At 38.6% G+C, this 21,161-nt stretch overlaps 3 protein-coding genes and 1 pseudogene across 4 annotated transcripts; 3 read left to right on the forward strand and 1 right to left on the reverse strand.

Annotated features, from left to right (window-relative positions):
* The first annotated feature begins 1,377 nt into the window (after positions 1-1,377).
* On the forward strand, positions 1,378-3,537 carry LOC141832397 (glucose-1-phosphate adenylyltransferase small subunit, chloroplastic/amyloplastic-like). Of its 2 annotated transcripts, none has more exons than XM_074719902.1 (6): positions 1,378-1,444; positions 1,786-1,888; positions 1,998-2,118; positions 2,288-2,386; positions 2,482-2,601; positions 3,321-3,537. In XM_074719902.1, exons 2-6 carry the CDS (start codon positions 1,875-1,877, stop codon positions 3,414-3,416), a joined length of 450 nt encoding a protein of 149 aa, XP_074576003.1. In that variant the 5' UTR covers positions 1,378-1,444; positions 1,786-1,874; the 3' UTR covers positions 3,417-3,537. The 2 variants fall into 2 exon arrangements, with proteins under 2 accessions (XP_074576003.1, XP_074576004.1); XM_074719903.1 differs by having other exon boundaries at positions 2,007-2,118.
* Positions 3,538-5,664: 2,127 nt separating this feature from the next.
* Positions 5,665-10,826, forward strand: LOC141832614 (uncharacterized; annotated as a pseudogene).
* Positions 10,827-13,221: 2,395 nt separating this feature from the next.
* Positions 13,222-14,967, forward strand: LOC141832193 (leucine-rich repeat receptor-like serine/threonine/tyrosine-protein kinase SOBIR1). The gene has a single exon (XM_074719679.1). The coding sequence runs from the start codon at positions 13,248-13,250 to the stop codon at positions 14,685-14,687; it is 1,440 nt and encodes a 479-aa protein (XP_074575780.1). The 5' UTR covers positions 13,222-13,247; the 3' UTR covers positions 14,688-14,967.
* Positions 14,968-17,884: 2,917 nt separating this feature from the next.
* Positions 17,885-21,018, reverse strand: LOC141832378 (uncharacterized). The gene is made up of 2 exons (XM_074719879.1): positions 20,759-21,018; positions 17,885-18,173 (listed from the first exon to the last, which is right to left on the reverse strand). Exons 1-2 carry the CDS (start codon positions 20,861-20,863, stop codon positions 18,087-18,089), a joined length of 192 nt encoding a protein of 63 aa, XP_074575980.1. The 5' UTR covers positions 20,864-21,018; the 3' UTR covers positions 17,885-18,086.
* Positions 21,019-21,161: the final 143 nt, after the last annotated feature.

The raw sequence follows: 21,161 nt of genomic DNA on the forward strand, positions 1-21,161 counted from the left end.
GGTTCACTTGCATTCCGCCGGTTCAGCGCCTTAGGTTAAAAGCAGTGGACGGCTCACAAAGAAATCAGGCTCGGCGCATTCTTTCTCATCCGTGATTTTCCCTCACTGTTCACCGTCTTCGCCGCCGCGATTCCGAGCCGTCGCGCGTGACATCGCCACCATTCCCCCTCCGATCAACCCTCTCTAGCTGTGGCCGGTGTCCACAGAGATCCACGAGCACCGACGACAACGCAGGGGAGCGGCCGTGAGCGATTTGCTCCGGCGTGGTTCCTCTTCAACCCTCCGGTTCTTCGGCGGCCGTGAGCGATTTGCTCCAGTTGTGGAAGAACGACAGTACTTCACGAGAGAGGCCGTGGGTGATTTGCTCCGGCAACCTCGTTGATCCTTCGCATCCACCGGAGTAAGGCACGGGACGCCGGCTATGCTTCGACCATCTTCTCCACCGAAGACGCGAGGTAAGTCTTTGTTTGGTTTTCTAATCTGTCTGTGATTTGCAAGGCTAAGCAGTGGAACAAAAATGACTTTCCGCAGTGCGTCATCCGCAGCGCACATTATAGGCGCGCCGTTAATAGTTGCTTTAATGGCGCGCCCAATAAAATGCGCTGCGGATAATATCATATTTTTATCATCCACAGCGTGCAACAATAATACGCTGTTAAAAATAATTTTAACAGCGCGCATTGTGCGCTGTTAAAATTATTTTTGACAGCGCATATTGTGCGCCGTTAAAAGTATTTTTGACAGCACACAATATGCGCTGTTAAAAATTTATATTGACAGCGCACAATATTTACTGTTAAAAATTTATAACTTATAACAACATATATAGTACGCTGTCAAAATTATATTAATTTAATTGTTTTTAAAAAAACATTATAATTTTTTTTTCATTCCCATTTACCTCTCGCACGCGCTTGACTCTTCCCGATCCCGCTGCTTAGGTTTCCCCATCCCGGTTAATTTCCTTTCCTCCCGCTCGCCTTTTCCCCCAAATTCCTCTCGAGCGACCCTGCTAATCTCCTTCCCACCGCCGCTCCCACCTCTCGCCTTTTCCCACCGCCGCTCGACCTAGCTGTTAATCTCCTTCCCACCGCCGCTCCCACCTCTCGCCTTTTCCACCGTCGCTCAACCCTAGCTATCCCACTCGATTTCATCCGCTTCCTTCTCCTCGCCGTGCATACAAGCCTCAGAGAGAAGGTCGTCCTCCGCCGGCGTGTGCTCCTCCTCCGTTACCTCCCTCAGAGAGAAGGACACCTCAAGCTGTGAGTTTTTTACACATGAATCTGTTTGCTTCTTGCCCCCAATAATATTTTATTTATGTTTTTTTTTTGTGAATCTGGATCGTGATTGCTGGCCTTCTCCTTACCTCGGATCAAGAGTTCGATCCTGGCTTCGCCACTACGACTGCCTGCAATTCGTCGCCATCGTTCTCATCTACATCCAGGTAAGCCATCTAGCTACCCGTCGTTGTTTTTGTGGTCGCTTTTTTGAGGTAGGACTTGATTAGGTTAATATGCAAGGGGGTCTTTTCAGAATGGGGTTGGAACGAATGATGTAGGACTTGATTAGGTTAATATGCAAGGGGGTACACTGTTTAAATTATGTTTTATTTTGCCTTGTTCCTTAGTTTTTCTACCATGACTGAGCTACTGAGTATTCAATACTGGAAACTCATGGTTCATGCCAAAATGATTATGATTGATTGAAACAGAAAAAAATTCCTTGTTCTACATAATCACTTTGTTGTTTTAAGATGTAATTTGACTCTTTGATTATGATTAATAGGTACAAGCTTATTTATATGATGGATACTGGGAGGACATTGGTACAATTGAGGCATTTTACAATGCAAACCTTGGAATAACCAAAAGCCAATGCCAGATTTCAGGTAGATTGCTTAAAAGAACTAGTAAGATATTTTTTCCCCCTTATTGATATGTATGTCATCCTTCATAGGTTCTTATATTTACCTGTGGTATCTGCTTAAATGTGACTAGTTTGTTCAGCTTTTATGATCGTTCTGCGCCAATCTATACACAACCTCGGTATTTACCACCTTCAAAGATGCTTGATGCTGATGTAATTGACAGCGTTATTGGTGAGGGATGTGTGATCAAAGTAAGTGCATTACAAGATGATTTCAACATCATTTTTTATTGACATTTATGTAACAATAATAGTTTTTAAATTTTATGGTATAAGAGATATTGCCTTATAGTTTAGCTTTAGTTTGTTGGATTCTACCTCGGTATTTACCACCTTTGTTGTAACTTGTTTCCTTTTGCAGAACTGCAAGATCCAACATTCTGTAATTGGACTTCGTTCTTGCATCTCTGAAGGTGCAATCATAGAAGATACTTTACTGATGGGAGCAAACTACTATGAGGTTATCTACAGAACATACAACTGAACCAATTAACTTGTTCTTCAAATATAGATTTTCCTTTTTACTCGATCTTATATTGTTTGCTACATTTGTAGACTGATGCTGACAAGAGGCTATTAGCTTTGAAAGGAAGTGTTCCAATCGGCATTGGAAAAAACTCTCATGTTAAAAGAGCTATTATAGACAAGAATGCTCGTATTGGGGATAACGTAAAGGTAAGCTACTCCAAATATTCACCATTGCTTCTATGCATTTGTTGGAAATTTAGGATTACTTTCAATTTTATTTCTCTAAATATACAAGACCCACAAAACCTTTTTTGTATCACTGTCTACTTTTTTTGGCTTCTTGTTTCTGAACGTAGGATTATGCTTTTTTTTCAAGAAGATAGAACTTCTAACTGTGTTAGGTGAAATTAAATTCTTCCTTCAGTAGTAAATTTTTTCTGAACGCAAGCCATTCGTGAGTAAATTTTTTCAGGTTAGAGATGCAATTACTTTTGTAAAACTACTTAATTGTGAAACTGCTTGTGAAACTTCTTGAGCATTATGACTGTTGCTATCTTTGCAGCGAACAGATAGAATTGATGGCTGCTTGTGAAACTTCTTGAGCATTATGGCTGTTACTTCTTTACAAGTAATAACAATTATGATAATGCAGTATATATATCTAGTAGAATTATATCTAGTAGAATTTATGTAATCAATCAACTAATCGTTTAACATCTGTACAAGTTCAATCATATATATTCTCTTCCAATCGATATATCAAGAAATTACTATTGTCTTCTATGTATTTCAAACACGGTACAGATAGTTGATGTAGTGTAGATAGTTAACCTCATGTATTTTTATTGCTATTTACATGCTTAACTATTACATGATTTTTTGTTTTGGCAAATTTTATGCTAATGATACCTTGCTTTTTTTTGCAGACAAAAGTGAAGAATGTGAGTCGTGGGGATATTAGTGAGAACAGCAAATGCAAATTAATTCATTGGTGTGTTGATGGAGTTGTGGCAGAAGGCTGATTTAGATTTTAACCTTTTCAGAAAAAACATGGAACTAAATAGTTTTTTGTTATTTTGATTCATTGTTACTAAGTAAAGTCTGTTATTTGTTGGATATATATACTAGTTTGAAATGATATTATTATTGTGTTATTTGTGTATGGTTGTTGTTGTGTATGGTATTTATGTTATTAATTATTTGAGTTGTGAGTTTATAATTGTAATTTAAATGGTTTGTAACGTAGTTATAATCAGGAATGATTTGAATGGTTTGACCTGTGATTGATCTCATCGGCAGCATGCATTGCGCGCTGCGATTGATCACATCCGCAGCGCGCATTGTGTGCTGCGACTGAGAGCTTCCGCAGCGCGCATTGCGCGCTGCGGATGCCTAACGACTTTTAACAGCTTGCAACTTTGCAGCGTGCGATGTGCGCTGCGGATAGTATATTTGCGCGCTGCAAAAAGTCATTTTTGTTGTAGTGCTAACAGTTTTTCACGTTCTCCTCCGGCTGAAATAGGGAGCGTCGCGCAAAGGAGTGGCACCGGCAACTCTTGTCATGCTCAGGCGAAGGGGCAGCGTCGGGCAGCGGCGCCGGTCGTTGCTCATCTCCACACAATGGCGGAGTATTCCGGCGGCGGCGGCGGAAAGCTGAGGCGGCGTCACGGCAACCAATTGGTGATTGCGAGGAAACACCTGAGGGAGGACCAGCGGCGCTCAACCTAGGGTTCTCCACCTCCACGCTGCCGGCGACGAATCGCAGCTGACGAGCAGAGATCATCGGCCAAGCGGAGCGGGCAGGTAGCAGTCGGAGAAGCTTGGGTTTCCATGCGCGATTCCTCTGTTTTAAAGGGGATCGTGCTTGGTTGGCTTGCGGCGTCGGGCAAATAGCCGAACCATTAAGAAAACCCAAGAAACCCTAAAAGGAGTATTGTAGCGAACCAACCCATTACTGTAGCGAACCAGACCAATAAGGTTTACTTTAGCAAAATCTGGTTCACTCTTTTCTTCTGCAAAAGGTGGATCCGCCACCTTAGCGGCCCCACACGGTCGGCCCCACGACCATCTGTGAGGAGGTAAATCTGGTTCACTCTTGATTCATGATGTGGGTGTTTTTGTGGGTATTTTTTATTTATATAATTATTCCCTTATTTGTTATCACTCACACTCATCAAAATTAATTATTTATTTACCAAACCCCTAACTATCGCCTTAAGTAGTGTAGAGAGGTCCGGGTCGTCTCTCTTGGACTCAATGACAGGAAGTTCTATCCTAAACTCATGGTGCGGGGTTTTATTTTGTTTTATTCATCCTAACTACACAATCCATTTATTAATCCAAAAGAATATTAATCATAATTAAATCTTACAACCAATGATACATCCCTATTTACATTAACATACAACATGGATTCTAAATTAGCATGCAAAGACATACAACATAAATTTCATTAATGCATTATACAACAATTATCACATACAACATCTATCACATATGACATATAATATAAAATATGTTTACAACCATTTATTCAACAGCTATTTCATGAATTTTGTTCATACAATTTCAACACACAACATACTTTCGTTTACAAAACATACAACTACTCAACCATGCATCATACAAATACTATAACATACAACATATATCTACAATACATACATTACACAACAACAACAATATTCATTATACAACATCATACAACATGAATTCTATATATACAACACCCTACAACACAATTCAACTAACATAAAACATACACCCTAAATTCCACACATCTTACAATTGGCCAACATAAATAAATCCATCTTATTCAAGCTTCCCAACAACACAACCAAAACATGTTCAACACAAGTCATCACATAATTCAACATAAATAGATAATTCTACTCCAATTCAGGACACAAGTTCGAACTTCAATTCCCCTCATGCATAACCGATTTCAACAACTTGATATATTCCAATTACAATTGAATCAAAGCCATTATACAATCATCTAACCATTCTGTTCACAGTTAAAGCCTTACCAAAATTCAATCAAAACAACCACATTCTCAACAGATTCATGCTAATAAAACCCAACAAACAGCATATCAATAATCATCCAATATGAATCAACACACCAAGGAACCAGGGGGATTTTGATTGAAACAAACAGCTAACAATAAAACAAATCAAAACTAGGGTTAGGGTTAGGATTCTCCCTCAATCGGCACCGGTACCAAACTGAGGAAAGGAGAAAACAGGGGAAGCGATGGAGGTTGCTAGATGGGGTTTCCGAACCAGCTCAGAACAGAGGAAACCAGCATCGATGGAGTCACGCCAACAGGGACCATGGTTCTCACCGCTACAATCGCCGACAGTAAGAATCGATCGGAGAGGATGAAGCAACAAGATCCTCAACCTCTGCTCCAATGTCTTGCTACAATCACCGACAGAACATCATTACAAAGAATTGAAACCCTCTTACCTGTCCTTTTCCAGTGACAGCGGAGGTTGAAGATGACCGGAGGTTCTCTGCTACAATCGCCGCCAAAGACCGATTGCCCTGCTACAATCGCCACCAGGAAGAATCGGCTACCACTCGGCTCTTCTGTGGACGCGGAGGAGTGTGCTGTCGCCGACCACCGCAACTAGCTAGGCACTCCGCTCACAGAAGCGAAGCACGAACGACAAAGGAAGGGGCAGATACTCGGCGCTCAACCACCACAACTCCGGCCAGCTCTGATCCGTGCTGATCGGAGAGGAAGGAGATGATCAGAATGACGGTGGAGGGGAAGAAATGTGACGGGAGCTCAGCTTGGATCGCAACTTGGGAAGAAGGAAGAAGAACAGTGTATCCCTAATCGCGCCGAGCCCCCCTGTGAATGAACCGGAGTTGCGCCTTTAACCTTCGCGTGAACCGGCGCTGTGCTGAACTGGGCCGAAATCAATGCATTGAATTGATCTTTTGGGCTTTGGCTTTGAAATAGACTTGGATCAGGCTAAATTTTGATTTGGCCTGATCTGAATTGAACTTGGGTTATATGAAATTGAATTGAGCTTAATCAAGTGAACCCAAGCTTGAACCAGGTGAACCGAACTCGAGTTTGAACCAAAAACTTAAACCAACTGATTTTGAACCTGATCGAGCCAATTTGAATCCGATTTATCTCGGACTTGAATCAGAGTTGATTTTTCTTCAATTGAACCCTCCAATTATCATTATCTTCATTCTAATTCCTGCAAAAAAATTAAAGATGAAAATTAATATCCATAAATACCTCAAAAAATAATGAGAAAATAGAATGAAGACTAAAAATTAGCCCAAGATACAAAAATAAGCTAAAAACCCAATTTATGGTATGAAATGCAATCAAACCGGTCCAATCTAATCCTAATTTATCCGTAGAAAATGCTAATTATCAGTTCACTAATCAAATGACCTCCGATTTGATCCAAACCAATTTTATTCAATTCGTCTTCTCAAGACGAAGCTCCTCATTACATTCGTTCTACCAAAATCTCTTCCATCTTGAACCAAACTAAGTCGGTTTAATTTTAGTTCAAAATTGAATCATTTAGTTCACTAACTAAACGATCTCTGATTTGAACGAAATCAGTTTCGTTCATTTCGTCTTCGCAAGACGAGTTTCATCATTTTGTCCTTTGTTTGGTCCAACCAGATTTTATTTCTCTCATTCTGAGAATCCAATTCTCAAATTCATTTTAAGTCCTTCGGAGAATTTATTGTGTGTGTGACCCAATAGGTTTCCGGTTATGTTGGACATCCGTAATTAATCATTAATTACGGAACGATCATGAGTGACACCTAGTAGTATATCATGATCCCCAATTGATCAAAAAATCAACGATTGATTCCAGAATAATTCTAAACCTTTCAGCAGCTTTAGTTAAACGTGCCTCGTTCCTTTCACCGTCTTATACCTGCTTGGTTCAGGATATGGTCTATGTGTCGATCCCCACTAGGATGACTATGTCACACCTAGCCCAAGCTGCTTTCTTGTCCTGTAGATTCAAGTTACTTGTACACGTATCTAAAAGTACCGTACTCTTGACATGTAATGCTTTGACCAAAGACTTTTAGTAACAATCCTGACAAGCGACCGCAAGGTATACATCTCCTTTTCTAAAGAGCGATGAATCCTCTGTGGGCTATTCAAACACCTTCAGGTACTTCGTCTTATACTCAATCATCTCAGATCCACACCTCCTCAGAAATGTTTGCTTAAGATGTCAAAGTATAAGCCTCTATGACCAAGGTGACTTGAATACCGCAAGTCAAAGGAAACTCGCACTTAAGCTGCACTGAGATCTTCATTGACATATATATATCAAACCATATGAAGTTTCAAATCATATCATTCCAATGAACTGGTTACCTTTAATCAGCATCCACGTTTAACTCTCAACATCTAATATTAACAGCAGTGAGATCAGCTGCTTGGCTAACCAAGGAGTTCAAAACGTGCTAGTCTCGACAGAATCGACGACGTCCGTGCTCATCAATTACTCGACTAGGGATAATTCTAATACATTCATAATTACACGTGTAGAGATGCTTACTAGTTGTGATCCAATCATAAATTCTCTCACGCTATGAATCGTATTGCGGACATTCAGTATTTGAGTTTAAGATCCAATCAAACACATACGGAATGTGTTGAGGATCGGTGCGTTCGCTAGAGGGGGTGAATAACGTTTTTCGATATTTCTTGATCTTTCTCTACACAGAGATTAGCGGAAGCAAAATAATAAAAGAGATAAAAGATCACAACGCTAACCCGGTTCGATTTACTTGGTCTCCACCTCCGCAGAGGTGACTAATCCAAGGATCCACACAGCCCACACACCCTTTTCACTATGAAAAGATCTCCTTCTCAAGAACTCTTGAAGGCGGAGAAACCTTTACACTTGATCTCTTCCTCTTATGAATAGAAAATAGCTTTGGGAGGAAGAGTAGAAAAGTAAAAGACAGAGCGTTGAAGATCTCACAAAAATGTACTCGAAAAGAAGAAGTGCTCTCTTCAATCTCGCAGCTATCTTTTATGCTTTTCGTGACATCAGTCGACTGCTCCCATGACCAGTCGACTGATGGGCTTCAACGGCTATAGAATCTACATTAATTGCTGCATTAATTAGCCCAACGTTTGAATTCCAATCGACTGCTTATAGGCCAGTCGACTGCCTTCTTCTGGCTCGACTGATCTTTCTGTGTGTGACTTATTCAGCCATCAGTCGACTGAAATTACAGTCCAGTCGACTGATACTCTGATCAGTCGACTGAAAATACAGTCCAGTCGACTAATACTCTGATCAGTCAACTGAATCACAATTCCAGTTGACTGACCAAGCTGAAACTCCCTTTTCAGCTTCTTCTTCAGCCCTTAGCCTTGACGCAAACCCTCAAACGCCTTCCACAAGCCTCGTGCCCTTCCTTGCACTAGCTTGAGATGTTTCCCTCAGCTTCGTTGTGCTATGTCCTTTGCCAAGAGGCCTCGCCTCCGAGACTTCACCTTTGCCAAGAGGTCGCGCCTCCGGGACTTCACCTTTTGCCAAGTCTTCTAACCTGGACTTTCCTGTGAACTCAATTCACACACGTTAGATCACTAACATTGCCTAACTTAAACATGTTTTAGCCAAACATTAAAACCCAATAATGCTTGGGGCAAGATTGCACCAACAGAATGCGCACTTAAATAGTGAATTGCTATTTATCTAATAAATAGTATAACCGTAAGGCGATTGCCTTAGGACACCCCTCAAATTAACAACACCTAGTCGTATATCATGATCCCCAATTGATCGAAAAATCAATGATTGATTCCAGAATAATTTTTAAATACTTCAGTAGCTATAATGAAATGTGTCTCATTCCTTTCACCGTCTTATACTCGCTTGGTTCATGATATAGTCTATATGTATCAGTCCTCACTAGGTTGACTATGTCACACCTAGCCCAAGCTTGATATTTTGTCTTGTGGATTCAAGTTACTTGTACTTGTATCCAAGAGTACCATAATCTTGACATATAATACTTTGACCAAAGACTTTCAATAACAATCCTAACAAGTAACCGCAAGATATACATCTCCTTTTCAAAGAGCGATGAATCATTTATGGGCTATTCAAATACCTTCGGGCACTTTGACTTATACTCAATCATCCCGAGTCCACATCTCCTCGGAGATATTTGCTTAAGATGTCAAAGTATAAGTCTCCATGACCAAGGTAACTTAATAATGTTTTTTTTAACTTTTTTTATAGGTTCGAAAATTCGGTATCAATTATTCGCCAAATTAATATAATTGTAAATAATCATTGGGGAGGGACTTCCCTCACTTATACTAGCACTCCAGGACCCACAAAGGATTTATGGTGGAGTGAATTTAAGGTATATATTTTTTTAATTTAATTAATATATCATATAAAATTGAATATATCTAATGATTTTTTTTATTTCAGCGAGCATTTACTTGGGATCCTGCACATGAATTGGAAATAAAGCGAATTTTTTAAAAAAAATGTGGGGATCATATTCGCCATACATTGAATCATGCCAAGACCAGAAACAAGAAACCACCGTGCATCACAGATGAAAATTGGACGAGGATCCTCGGTGTTTGGGAAACCGAGGAAAGTAAACAAAAAAGTCACCAGAACAAGACAAACCAATCATATAATTCTGGTGACTCATCTGCTACATATGCGGGAGGCTCCATCAACATCGAGGAACACACGCGCAGATTAGTAAATTCTTCTATACATTATGCTATTAATTTAATTTAACTGATTTATCTATTTCTAACATTGTTTTTTTAGACTCAGGAGATGGGGAAGGAGCCACTATTTATTGAGACATTTACCCGCACTTTTCAAAAAAAAGATAAGACTTGGAGTGGGGACAGAGCTAGAGCTATGAAGGTTTAAATTTTATTATTTAACTTAATTTAATTTTAATAGTTATGTATCTTTTTTTAACTTATTAAATGTATTTATATTTCAATACAGGAAAAATATGAAGAGGCCGAGCTAGCACAGAGGAATTCAAGTGCTAGTGAAGGATCTGAGCCCTCTGTAGGAAATGACCTGAATATCTGGTTGGAGGTGACTGGAGGATCGAAGGGGGGAGGATATTGGGATTGGGTTCTCTGAGCAGAACTCATCGAATTCCTGCCACCTCTTCTTCTTCTTCCACCCAACCGGCAATGAGGGCACAAATAGACAACCTAACTGAAGAAGTCTCTCATTTAAAAGGTATAATTAATCAAAGGGATGAAGAAATGAGAGAAATGCGCAGACAACAAACTGAAGAAATGAGAGAAATGTGCAGACAGCAGGAATTGATTATGAAGCATTTTCAGTTAGGTTCCGCTCCGAGTCAGCTTCCTGATGTTCCCGATGATGCCGGTGAAGACGACGATTCTTGATAGCCTAGTTGTGTATCATTTTAATTTTTTGCACATTTAATATTGCTTTTACTTATTCCTATTTGTAATTCTTTTTTATTTACTAACTAATATTATTATATTATTTTTAACAGGGTTGATGAAACCAAGGATGGCAAAGAGGTAAATTTTACATATTATGCTTTATTTATACAAAATGATGTTCTAATATTTCTGTTTTTTTATGTAGAAACAGAAAAAGATATTATGATGAAGAAAAAATCAGTGATGCTGAAAGTATTACCTGAGGTTGATTCCATGGACGGTGATACTTTCCTTTTCTGGTCGTCATTCACCTGAAACTTTCTTATGTATGTATTTTATTATGGATTTGGATGTTATGTTAGTTTGATACATTTGGAGTTTATGTTTCATATTTAGTTATGTTTGATACATGTAGACTTGTTTATTATGGATGTTACTATTGGATGTTTTGAGTTGTTGTTTATATAGATGTGTAAGTTACATTTGGAGTTGTTGTTTATATGGATGTTATATAGTTATGTTTCATATTTAGTTGTTGTTTGTTATAGATGTTGTTTTGACTTGTTTATGTTTGTGGATGTGTATGGATGTTTTTATATGGTTGTAGATGTATTTGGATGTGTTTGGATGTGATTATATGGTTGTGGATGTATTGGAATGTTATGTGAATGTGTTTGGATTTTTTTTACATGGTTGTGGATATTGAATTGTAAACAGGTTTCATATTTTGAAGAAACAAATTGAATCTGTTAAATTTTTTTTTATTTGGCGACGAAATTTGCGACGAATCCAGTATTCGTCGCAAAAATATCGTAATACACTGTAGTATCGTAACTTAGGGATTTTCGTTAATTCGTCGAATTTGGCGACGAATTCGTTAATATTCGTCGCCAATTTGGCGACGTAACTGAATTACTTGGCGACGTTCGTCGCCAAATTGGCGACGATTCGTCGAAATTTATCTCCAATTCGTCGCCAATTTGGCGACGAATTAAACTATTCGTAATTCGTCGCCAATTCTACCGCAGATATAAAGTTTTAATCGCCCCTTTTTGCGACGAAAGAAATTTTTCGTCCCAAATTTGGCGACGAAATAATTTTTCGTCCCTAATTTTGGCGACAAATAAGATAATTCGTCGCTAAAATTTGGCGACGAAATTTGCGACGAATTTAATTTTCGTCGCCAAATTTGGAACGAATTTTAAATTTTTCGTCGCCATCAGTTGCGGCGAGCTATTGCCAACGAAAATATTTTCGTCGCAAAATTCGTCGCAAAAGCGTTTGCGACGAAAAATCTTTATTTTTTCGTCGCAAAATTCATCGCAAATAGCCTTTATTTTTGTAGTGTTAGCAATTATGTGCTATGTCCCATGATAGATAAGCTTTTTTTCCCCTCACAAATTCCATCTCAATTAAGTTGCAAAAGATTTTGCCTTACTTTGACTTATTTTTGCTTTTCTTTCACTTCATAAATACTAATCAAATATTTTTTTGAAAAAAATAATTTTGAAGATGACTGATTCAATCCTATAAAAAATTTTCATTGGTCATCAATAAATATTAATCAAACTTGTTGCTTACGGAAGGGGTTTCAATTTATTAGTTGAGCTTTCAAAGTCATGTACAATCCAAGTCCAAGTCCAAGTCCAAGTCATGATTTATCTCTTAATAAAATTATTAAATATTGCTAGAGACTTTCCACACCACTATTGTTTTCCACGAGATAATAAGAATTTAAATGTGCATTAAGTCATACAAATATAATTAACTACTAATATAAACCACCAATAATATCTATCTCTTAATAAAATTATTAAATATTGTAAATACATTCTAATAATAAGACAAATGAGTAAACATCACCCTCTTTATTTTTAAATGGTTCCTGATTTTAATAAAGTAAAAAAAATTTAAAAATCAAACTTGAGGAGGGGAATTGTAGTGAGCTCGAGGCTAGTTTGTGGTCATGACGAGTTCACGACCACAAGCTTGACTTATCTTAGTTGTGAGATGCGGTCGCAAACTTGAAAGGTAGTTTCGACTATGAGCTTATTGTTGGGTTCATGACGTGAGACCGTTTGTGTATGAATTTGGAATCCTTTTTTTTCATAATTTTAGATTAATCTCCACTCCATGGTCATTAGGGTTTAAACAAGACATTTGGAAGTTGCTCGCGGGGAATTAACTTTAGTGCAAATTTTTTAATTTAAAAAAAATATTTTAATTTTTCAGTCTTCTTCGTCGACTTCCTGCGCGACCGGCCAAGTCTTCCGTCCAATCATATTTCAGATGTATAATAACCTGGCCCACAGCCAACACGGTTCCCGGGCCCCACAGCCCCTATTTTCCACCACCTCCTCTCCATTTATTTCCTCCAAATTTTAAGATTTTCACCACCGCAACGACTCAGCGAGCGAAATGGCCGCCGCCGCCGCCGCCGCAGCCCCTCTTCCATCGCTCCTCCTCCTCCTCCTCCCCTTCCTACTCTTCCTCGCTCCCATCTCCGCCCTGCACCTCCCCGCCCATTCCCTCTCCCACCGCCGCCTCACCTCCTCGCGCCACTCCCTCCGCCCCTCTTTCCACTACGCCCAACGCCGGAGCTTCGTTCCCAAACGTTACGTTCTGGCCGAAAACACCACCCGGAGGGCCAATAACAACACGAACACCTCCCATGCGCCGCCGCCAGCTTCTTCTACTAACAACTCCACCGCCCATGAGGACCACCACCATCGGCACAGCCACAAGAACCGCAAGCGGAACTGGATCCTGGGTTTCTTCTCTGGCGCGATCGCCGGCGTCGTCTCCGGCGTCGTGCTCTCGATGTTGTTCCGGCTTTTAATGAACTGCATCCGCGGGCGGTACCGCAACTCCGGCGGGCCCTCCATCTTCAGCCAGAAGCACATCAAGCGGGTAGAGGAGTTGGCTTTCCTGGAGAAGGATGACGGCCTGGCGGCGCTGGAGGTGATCGGGCGCGGCGGTTGCGGGGAGGTGTTTAAGGCGCATCTCCCGCCGGCGGATCCGGCCAATCCGGAGGCGCCAGGGATGGCGATCGCGATCAAGAGGATCATGAAGCGGACGACGGAGAGCGCGGAGCCGACGTCGGAGGAAGAGAGCCGGTTGCTGGACAGGTGGATGCGGCAGATTCGGTCGGAAATCCAAACGGTGGGCCACATCCGGCACCGGAATCTGCTGCCGCTTCTGGCCCACGTGGTGCGACCGGAGTCGCACCTGCTGATCTACGAGTACATGAAGAACGGGAGCCTGGAGGCAGCGCTGCATGGGGTGCGATCAGGGGAGCGGGAGATGGATTGGGCGGCGCGATTCAAGGTGGCGCTGGGGGTGGCGGCGGGGCTGGAGTACCTGCACGTGAACCACCGGCCGGCGATCATCCACCGGGATCTGAAACCCGCGAACATACTGCTGGACGACAGCATGGAGGCGCGGATCTCCGACTTCGGGCTGGCGAAGGAGATGCCGGAGGCGCACACGCACGTGACGGAGTCGAAGGTGGCGGGGACTCTGGGCTACATCGCGCCGGAGTACGGGCAGACGCTGAGGTTCACGGCGAAGTGCGACGTGTACAGCTTCGGGGTAATACTCGCCACGCTGGTGGTGGGTCGGATGCCGTCGGACAACTTCTTTCAGGAGACGGAGGAGATGAGCCTGGTGAAGTGGTTGAGGAACATGGCGGGCGGGCCGAATCCGGCGGCGGCGATCGACCCCAAGCTGATCGGAAACGGGTACGAGGAGCAAATGCTGTTGGTGCTCAGGATCGCCGTCTTCTGCACGGCTGAGGACCCCAAAGAGCGGCCCAGCAGCAAGGACGTCCGGACCATGCTCGCCCAAATCAAAAACTAGCTTGGACCGGACCGGACCGGACCGGATTAATCGGTTCAGTCAATTAAAAAAGCACGAGATCTAAGGACGGTTCGGTTGATTCGGTTAGTTCGGTTGGTTCGGTTTATAGATAGATAAGATGTTGTCTTACTAAATTAGGACCCTGCTCGCATAACAAGCAAGCACTAGAAATAGCCGGTTCAAATAACCGGTCTAGTCGATAAATAAGAGAGTGTGTTGTAACTGATATAGAATATATCATCGTATTTTATAATTATATGGATATAAATTTGTGGAAGAACTGCTAGACCTTCTTCACTTATTCCTTACTCAATAAAAAAATGAAATTCACCACCCCAACAGTCTCACACGATCGATTCTACAATTATCTGTAAAAAAATAAATCGAAAAATTACAATTGATCATGACAGAAAAAGACTGTCTCAGTTTCACTAAGATTTGACCCTTATCTATTTTAATAAATTTATCTCATCGTAATCAATTTAACTGTGACTCAAGAGCAAAACAAAAATTCTCCACTTATCCCTATACTATTAATAATGCACTCATCGTCCCCAGGACAATGGTGCAACGGTAGGATATCCGAGTTGTAACTCAGGGACCCGCGGTTCGATCTCCAGCTACGGCGAATTTTCCTCCAAATGAAGAACGCAATCAAAGGAAAATGCGCTTCGATTTCCACTTATCCTACTGGGATTATCATTTTATTAATAATGCACTCATCTGTATAAATCATTTCAACTTTATGTGATGGCTATTGTCACTAATCTGTATTAATTTATGCTTTAATTTCGGATTAAAAAGGAGCCTACGCGGAAAGCAATCAAGCAAGCAAATGCTTGACTTCCAAGTCGTCATTCTCTCATAGTACAACAAAATAAATAAATGATACTGTTTTTAAAAGCATAAAAACAAACAGACTAAGTCTAATTACGACCAATTCCTTCATTTTACTTTTCAAATCAATAATTAAAATTGATTAAATCGTGCATTAATGATTAATCAATTGTGCATTTCAATCATTGAGTCCTACAAGCATTATTCAATTATTTTGACTTTTCAATCAGAGGATTCACACCAATCGAATTTTCCATGGACATTTGGCCAGTGGGGACTTGTTCAAATCTGAGTATTAGAATAGTAGACCACAATATTAGTCCGATCCACATATAATCATATTATATTTTAATTGAATATTATGATTTATTATTATTATTTTTTGCTTTTCCTCTAAATTATTGATAAAAACATTAATATCGATGTAGCAAAAAGTGAAATTCGACCATCCCAAAAATTATTGCACGATCGGTTCCACGAAACTGTAAATAAATAAAAATATAATTAGTCACTATAGAAAAGGACATTAATTCAACTTCATCGAAATTTAATTTACAATAAGTCTGTCTACTACAACAAATCTGTCCCAAAAGCACATATAAAAAAAATATCAGACTATATAACGTTGACGATGTCAACCATGTATTCAATTTACCTCCTCACAGATGTAAGATCGACCGTATGGGACCGCTGAGGTGGTGAATTCCACCAGAAGCACATATATAAAAAATATCGAAAGAACGAGATTGCACGAACACAGATTGAATCTACAAGCATTTGCTATAATAACAAATGTCCATAAGAATGATCCATGTATTGATCCTTATATTTCATTGTAAATTATTTGATTTGTGAATTCACCACTCCAATGATCACAAGTATGAGGAGATAAATCGAGAAGATCATTTTTTAAAAGACAAAGGAGAGTATTGCTGGCCTGTTGGAGGCCCTACCCAAATCGGGTTTTTTATATAAAATTAAATATTTGCAAAATTATTAATTAAATTTTCATATTCAAGTTTTAATAATAAATTTTTTTCAATTGGTAATATTGTTAAATTATTTTTTCCTATAGTATTGTCTTTTAATTCAATTGATTTTTTATTTAAATTTTTAATTATATTATTTTTGAAATTTTCAATCAAGTGCACCTTTTTTAATTGATTAAATTTTTCTATTTTTTTCATGCGTTTTGTATATTCAGAATCATATTTTTTATATTTATATTCAAGCTTCTATTTTATAGAAATAAAAATAATTTAAAATTAAATAATAATAAACCTAAAAGAACGAGATTGCACGATAAATTTTCATCATAATTAAAATATGAGAGTAATTTAGTAAATAAAGATGAAATACAGAATAAAAAAAATCTAAAATTTTGAGAATGAACTACAAGATAAATCACATTTGCTATAATAACAAACTAAGATTAACCATTTTGATAGGAAAATGATCCATGAAGTTGCTTTCCTCGCCGCTGTAAAATTGATTGATCCCAAGCACTGCTATCATAATGGATATAATTGTAGTGTGCTTATCATTTTAGCTATGCTTTGTATGATTATTAATTAGTAAGTGAGGTAACTCAAGTGTATGCAATAGATCATGATGTATCTAGAACCTGAAAATCTCACAAAAGATGCAAGCATGGTGGTAGAGGCGGTACCTTCTTTGCCATGGTCTCGCAAGAGGAATCTTTTAAACAAGAGTGAACAAAATTTTAATTAAATCAAATAAGTCAATTTAACTAATCAAATTTAAAATTTTAATTTAATTATTTTAAAATTTTAATTATTTTTTTAAAAAATTAATTAATTCAATTAATTTGATTCGATTTCAATTTTAAAATTCTTTAATTGATTAAATCAAATTAATTAAAATAAATAAATAATTTATAAATTCTTAGATAAATAAATTTATAAAACTCTAAATAATTAATAAATTTTTTATAATATTTAAAAATTTTAATTATTTCAATTGAAAAGTAAATTAATTGATATTTTATTTTATCAATTCAATTCGTTCGATTTTTATTTAAAAATTTGATCGATTCGATTAATTCAAAACAATTCAGTTCGGTACAATTTTAATTAATTTGGTTCAATTCAATTTCATTTTAATCCAATACTCAGCCTACTTCCAAACCCCAAATCACATAGGTCAAATCAACCTAATAATCCTCCAAACCCCATGCCTGGTGATACAAACTCATACATGTGTTTTATGCTTAGGCAAAACCAGAAACTGTGCCATTGATGTTGTTGGAATGCAGCATAGCATTTCATGTTTTTTATTAACCTTTTTGTTACAATCCAACAAGATAAGTTGTCTTGTATACTTCAAAACAATGTTTACCATGATGCAATGTATTAATTTGCTTCAAACTAAACAGATGTCACAATTATCCATGACAGTGTTAGTCTAAACACCACCACTTAGTTCATTATTGGCAATTGACATAAACAACATTAAGTGTTTTTCAAGAAATACCTCAGCCTTGCGAAATAGGAATTCATCTATGATTGATGGATCGAATAATGTGGCAACCAATAGCAAAGATTATGCATGTGAGTTTCTCTCTTTGACTTGAGCGAGGAACTCTTCTCTGAGTCGCTTGATCTCCATTTCCTTATCCAATCTTTCTTGCTGCCAAAATGAAGAAAGAATCATCTCAGCATCCACACAGATATAAAACAGTCTAAGAAAATAATACATGCAAATATATAAGAAAATTTCTTGATGTCCAAGAAAATTATAAGACTTTCTAAACAATAGATTGTATAGATACACATGGGTTGGATACACTGAAGTCCAACTTTGATACAATAAGCCATAAGTTGACACTAGGGATGGCAATAGGTCCCTAATAGTCCTGCATCCACAGTTAGAGAATTAGTTTACGCCGAGTTCAAGTATCAAACAATCAGGTTTGTATGGTAAAATGTATATGCAAGAGGGGGGTTTGAATATGCTTAAAGTGATGGATACCCTAGCACTCACATTTTATCCTGAGTACTATAGGTTTGGATACCCATTTACATACACAGGTGGGGTTCTAGTTAAGAATCTAATACTCAAGCAGGTATTTAACATGGTATTGATAGTGGGCACTTGATCAGGTTTGGATAGCACCCAAAAATGCAGGAACCACCCCTACTGCCATCCCTAGCTATCACTCCATCATCACGTGTATGAACTTTTAGCAACAAGTGTGTCAAATACCTAGATAATATTCGTGTTGGATACTCATGAGTCAAAAGTAATATGGTACATGGTCATGCAATTCTAATTTAGCATTTTCAATTGAACTATACCTAGATCAACTTTCTGAGATTTCTCAACAGCAGCTACCCCGTTTCTTATTAATGCAGAATTCACACTTGGAATCAATGTTTAAATTGGTATGAATAAGAGTGTATATTGATGTCACAAGTAGGTTATGAATTTGACATATATACAAATCATTTCCAATTATCATATTAAATTCATAATATTTGCCTCCTATCATATAAGGTTTAAATGAGTGTTCAGGTAACAAAAAATAAATTGTTAATATGCCTTTACTTTCATAGACCTGTATATGCATAACTAATAGTAATCAGAAAGATTGATTCAACAAATAACAAAGAAAATGTTAATATGCCTTCAGTTTCACAGACTTGTCCATTCATTACTATTAGTAATCAGAAAAAATTGACCCAACAAGCCTTGCATTAGTTCCCAATCATAATTAATGGAGGCATCTGAGAGACAAGCTATGAATATGCAACTGTTGACATAGGTCATGAACCAAAAATCACATCATTTCAATCACCTCTTCCACCACCCAACTTCAGCTCTTATCAGCAATCAGAAACGACAATAGGGGCAGTAGATCAGCAGACACCACAATACCATGAAAATAGTCTTATAGCAGATAGCATCACAAATTAAATTACTCTTGATTTTATTTTCTTCTTTATCAAAATATAAAGAAGTCAAAATCCATCTTAGGACTAACAAATAACAACGAGAAACCCCCATACAGATGACCGAACCTGCAAACTGAGGCAGTATAGAAAATCAATGGGAGTAGACATATGATACTACAATTAAAACTTTAAAAGAGACTATAATTGTCAAATACAACGAGTTTTTCCCCATAATACTATCTATTATATATTGCTAGTCATGTGGGTTGTAAATACATGGATTGTAATTTAACTATTCATTAACACAATGCATCTAATGTCCTCTCCCTGTGCTACTTTTGCACCTCCCCACAACTATCTATGAGCATACTAAAATAGTCTGCTTGTCATTGGACATATAATTTGATTTCCTAGTGCTCCTATGTGAAACCATAGTCTTCCTTGTGCTTCATACTATAGAAATTTAACAAGAAAATATCCTCAGTAAAGTTCTAAGACACAACAAAATATTCAATTAAATCAAGATCACCATTGCCATCCAACCTATGATCAGCCATTCATCCAATTACCTACAATGCAAATAGATGAATCCAACACCCAATTATCAACACATGGTCGAAGGTTAGACCCAAATCTCTGTAGTAGCAACAAGCAAGCAAATATAACTCCTATCTGCCTATTGTTACAAACCATTGTGCCGTATATATCACTGTATATGAACTCAGACGTACAATAGACCAACATTAAGAGCCAAAAGGACAAACGTATGTCTGTTTTAACCATAGGCGACAAATATTTCTACATAGCCACAACTAATTCTTTCCAGTATACTGACCGAGAACAATTGTTGGCGACTGTCCTTTCTCAACTTTGCTAGGACTACCATGTGCAAAGTTAACTTCTGGGTTAAAATGATGTGGGATCACATTTCCAAGAAGCAAACTGTTTTTCACCGTTAAAATAATTGGAAAAAAAGATATTCCAGAGATCCTAACAAACGAAAGATGTAGCCCTAAAAATTTGTTTTTTTTTTCATCGAAAGACATCATAAAAAAAACAATCTTTTGACAATCTAAGAAACAAAAGATTGTAACGAAGAAGAAACACGGCCAGTTTTTTAGAGGATAATTGAGGAAAATGTAAGAATCTTCTTGTATATTCCCCCCGGAGGCAGTCAAAACGATCTAGGGCAAACTCGTAAGCATAAAAAATTAAGACACCAAACAACGAAGGAAATGATGAATGGTCCCGATTCGCACAGGAACCACTACTGGATCTCAAATCAAATGAGAACAGGGAGAGGAAGGTGAAAGGAGAGACCTTCTCGTCTTGGCGGAGAGCGAGCCAGACGTGAACTTTCTCCATGGATTGCCAGAAGGCGAAAGCACCCAAGGACATAGCGAAGAAGGTCGCCACTCGAACCATCTTCTTCTTCTTCTTCTTCTCCTCCTTCCACCTCACGACTGCAGATCTCTTCGCCTTCGCTCGCTCTTGCTCGTCGCCTTAGGGCTCGCGGAGGCGGTTTTATCGAACTCGAGATCCGCGAACCGAACTCGTTTGGTTCGGCGAGTTACGTACGTAGGCACGGCTCGGTCGGACTCGGAAAGAGCAATCGGCAGCTATTTATAAGATTGAATAAAATTTTAATTAAATGGGATAAATTCATCAAATTTATTTAAGAAAATTTAATTTTAAAATTGTTTATTCAATTAAATCGAATAAA

This window comes from Curcuma longa, chromosome 7 (genome assembly GCF_044706935.1).
Source record: "Curcuma longa cultivar G26 ecotype Majalengka, Jawa Barat chromosome 7, ITB_CL_G26_1.1, whole genome shotgun sequence".
Classification (NCBI taxonomy): Eukaryota; Viridiplantae; Streptophyta; class Magnoliopsida; order Zingiberales; family Zingiberaceae; genus Curcuma; species Curcuma longa.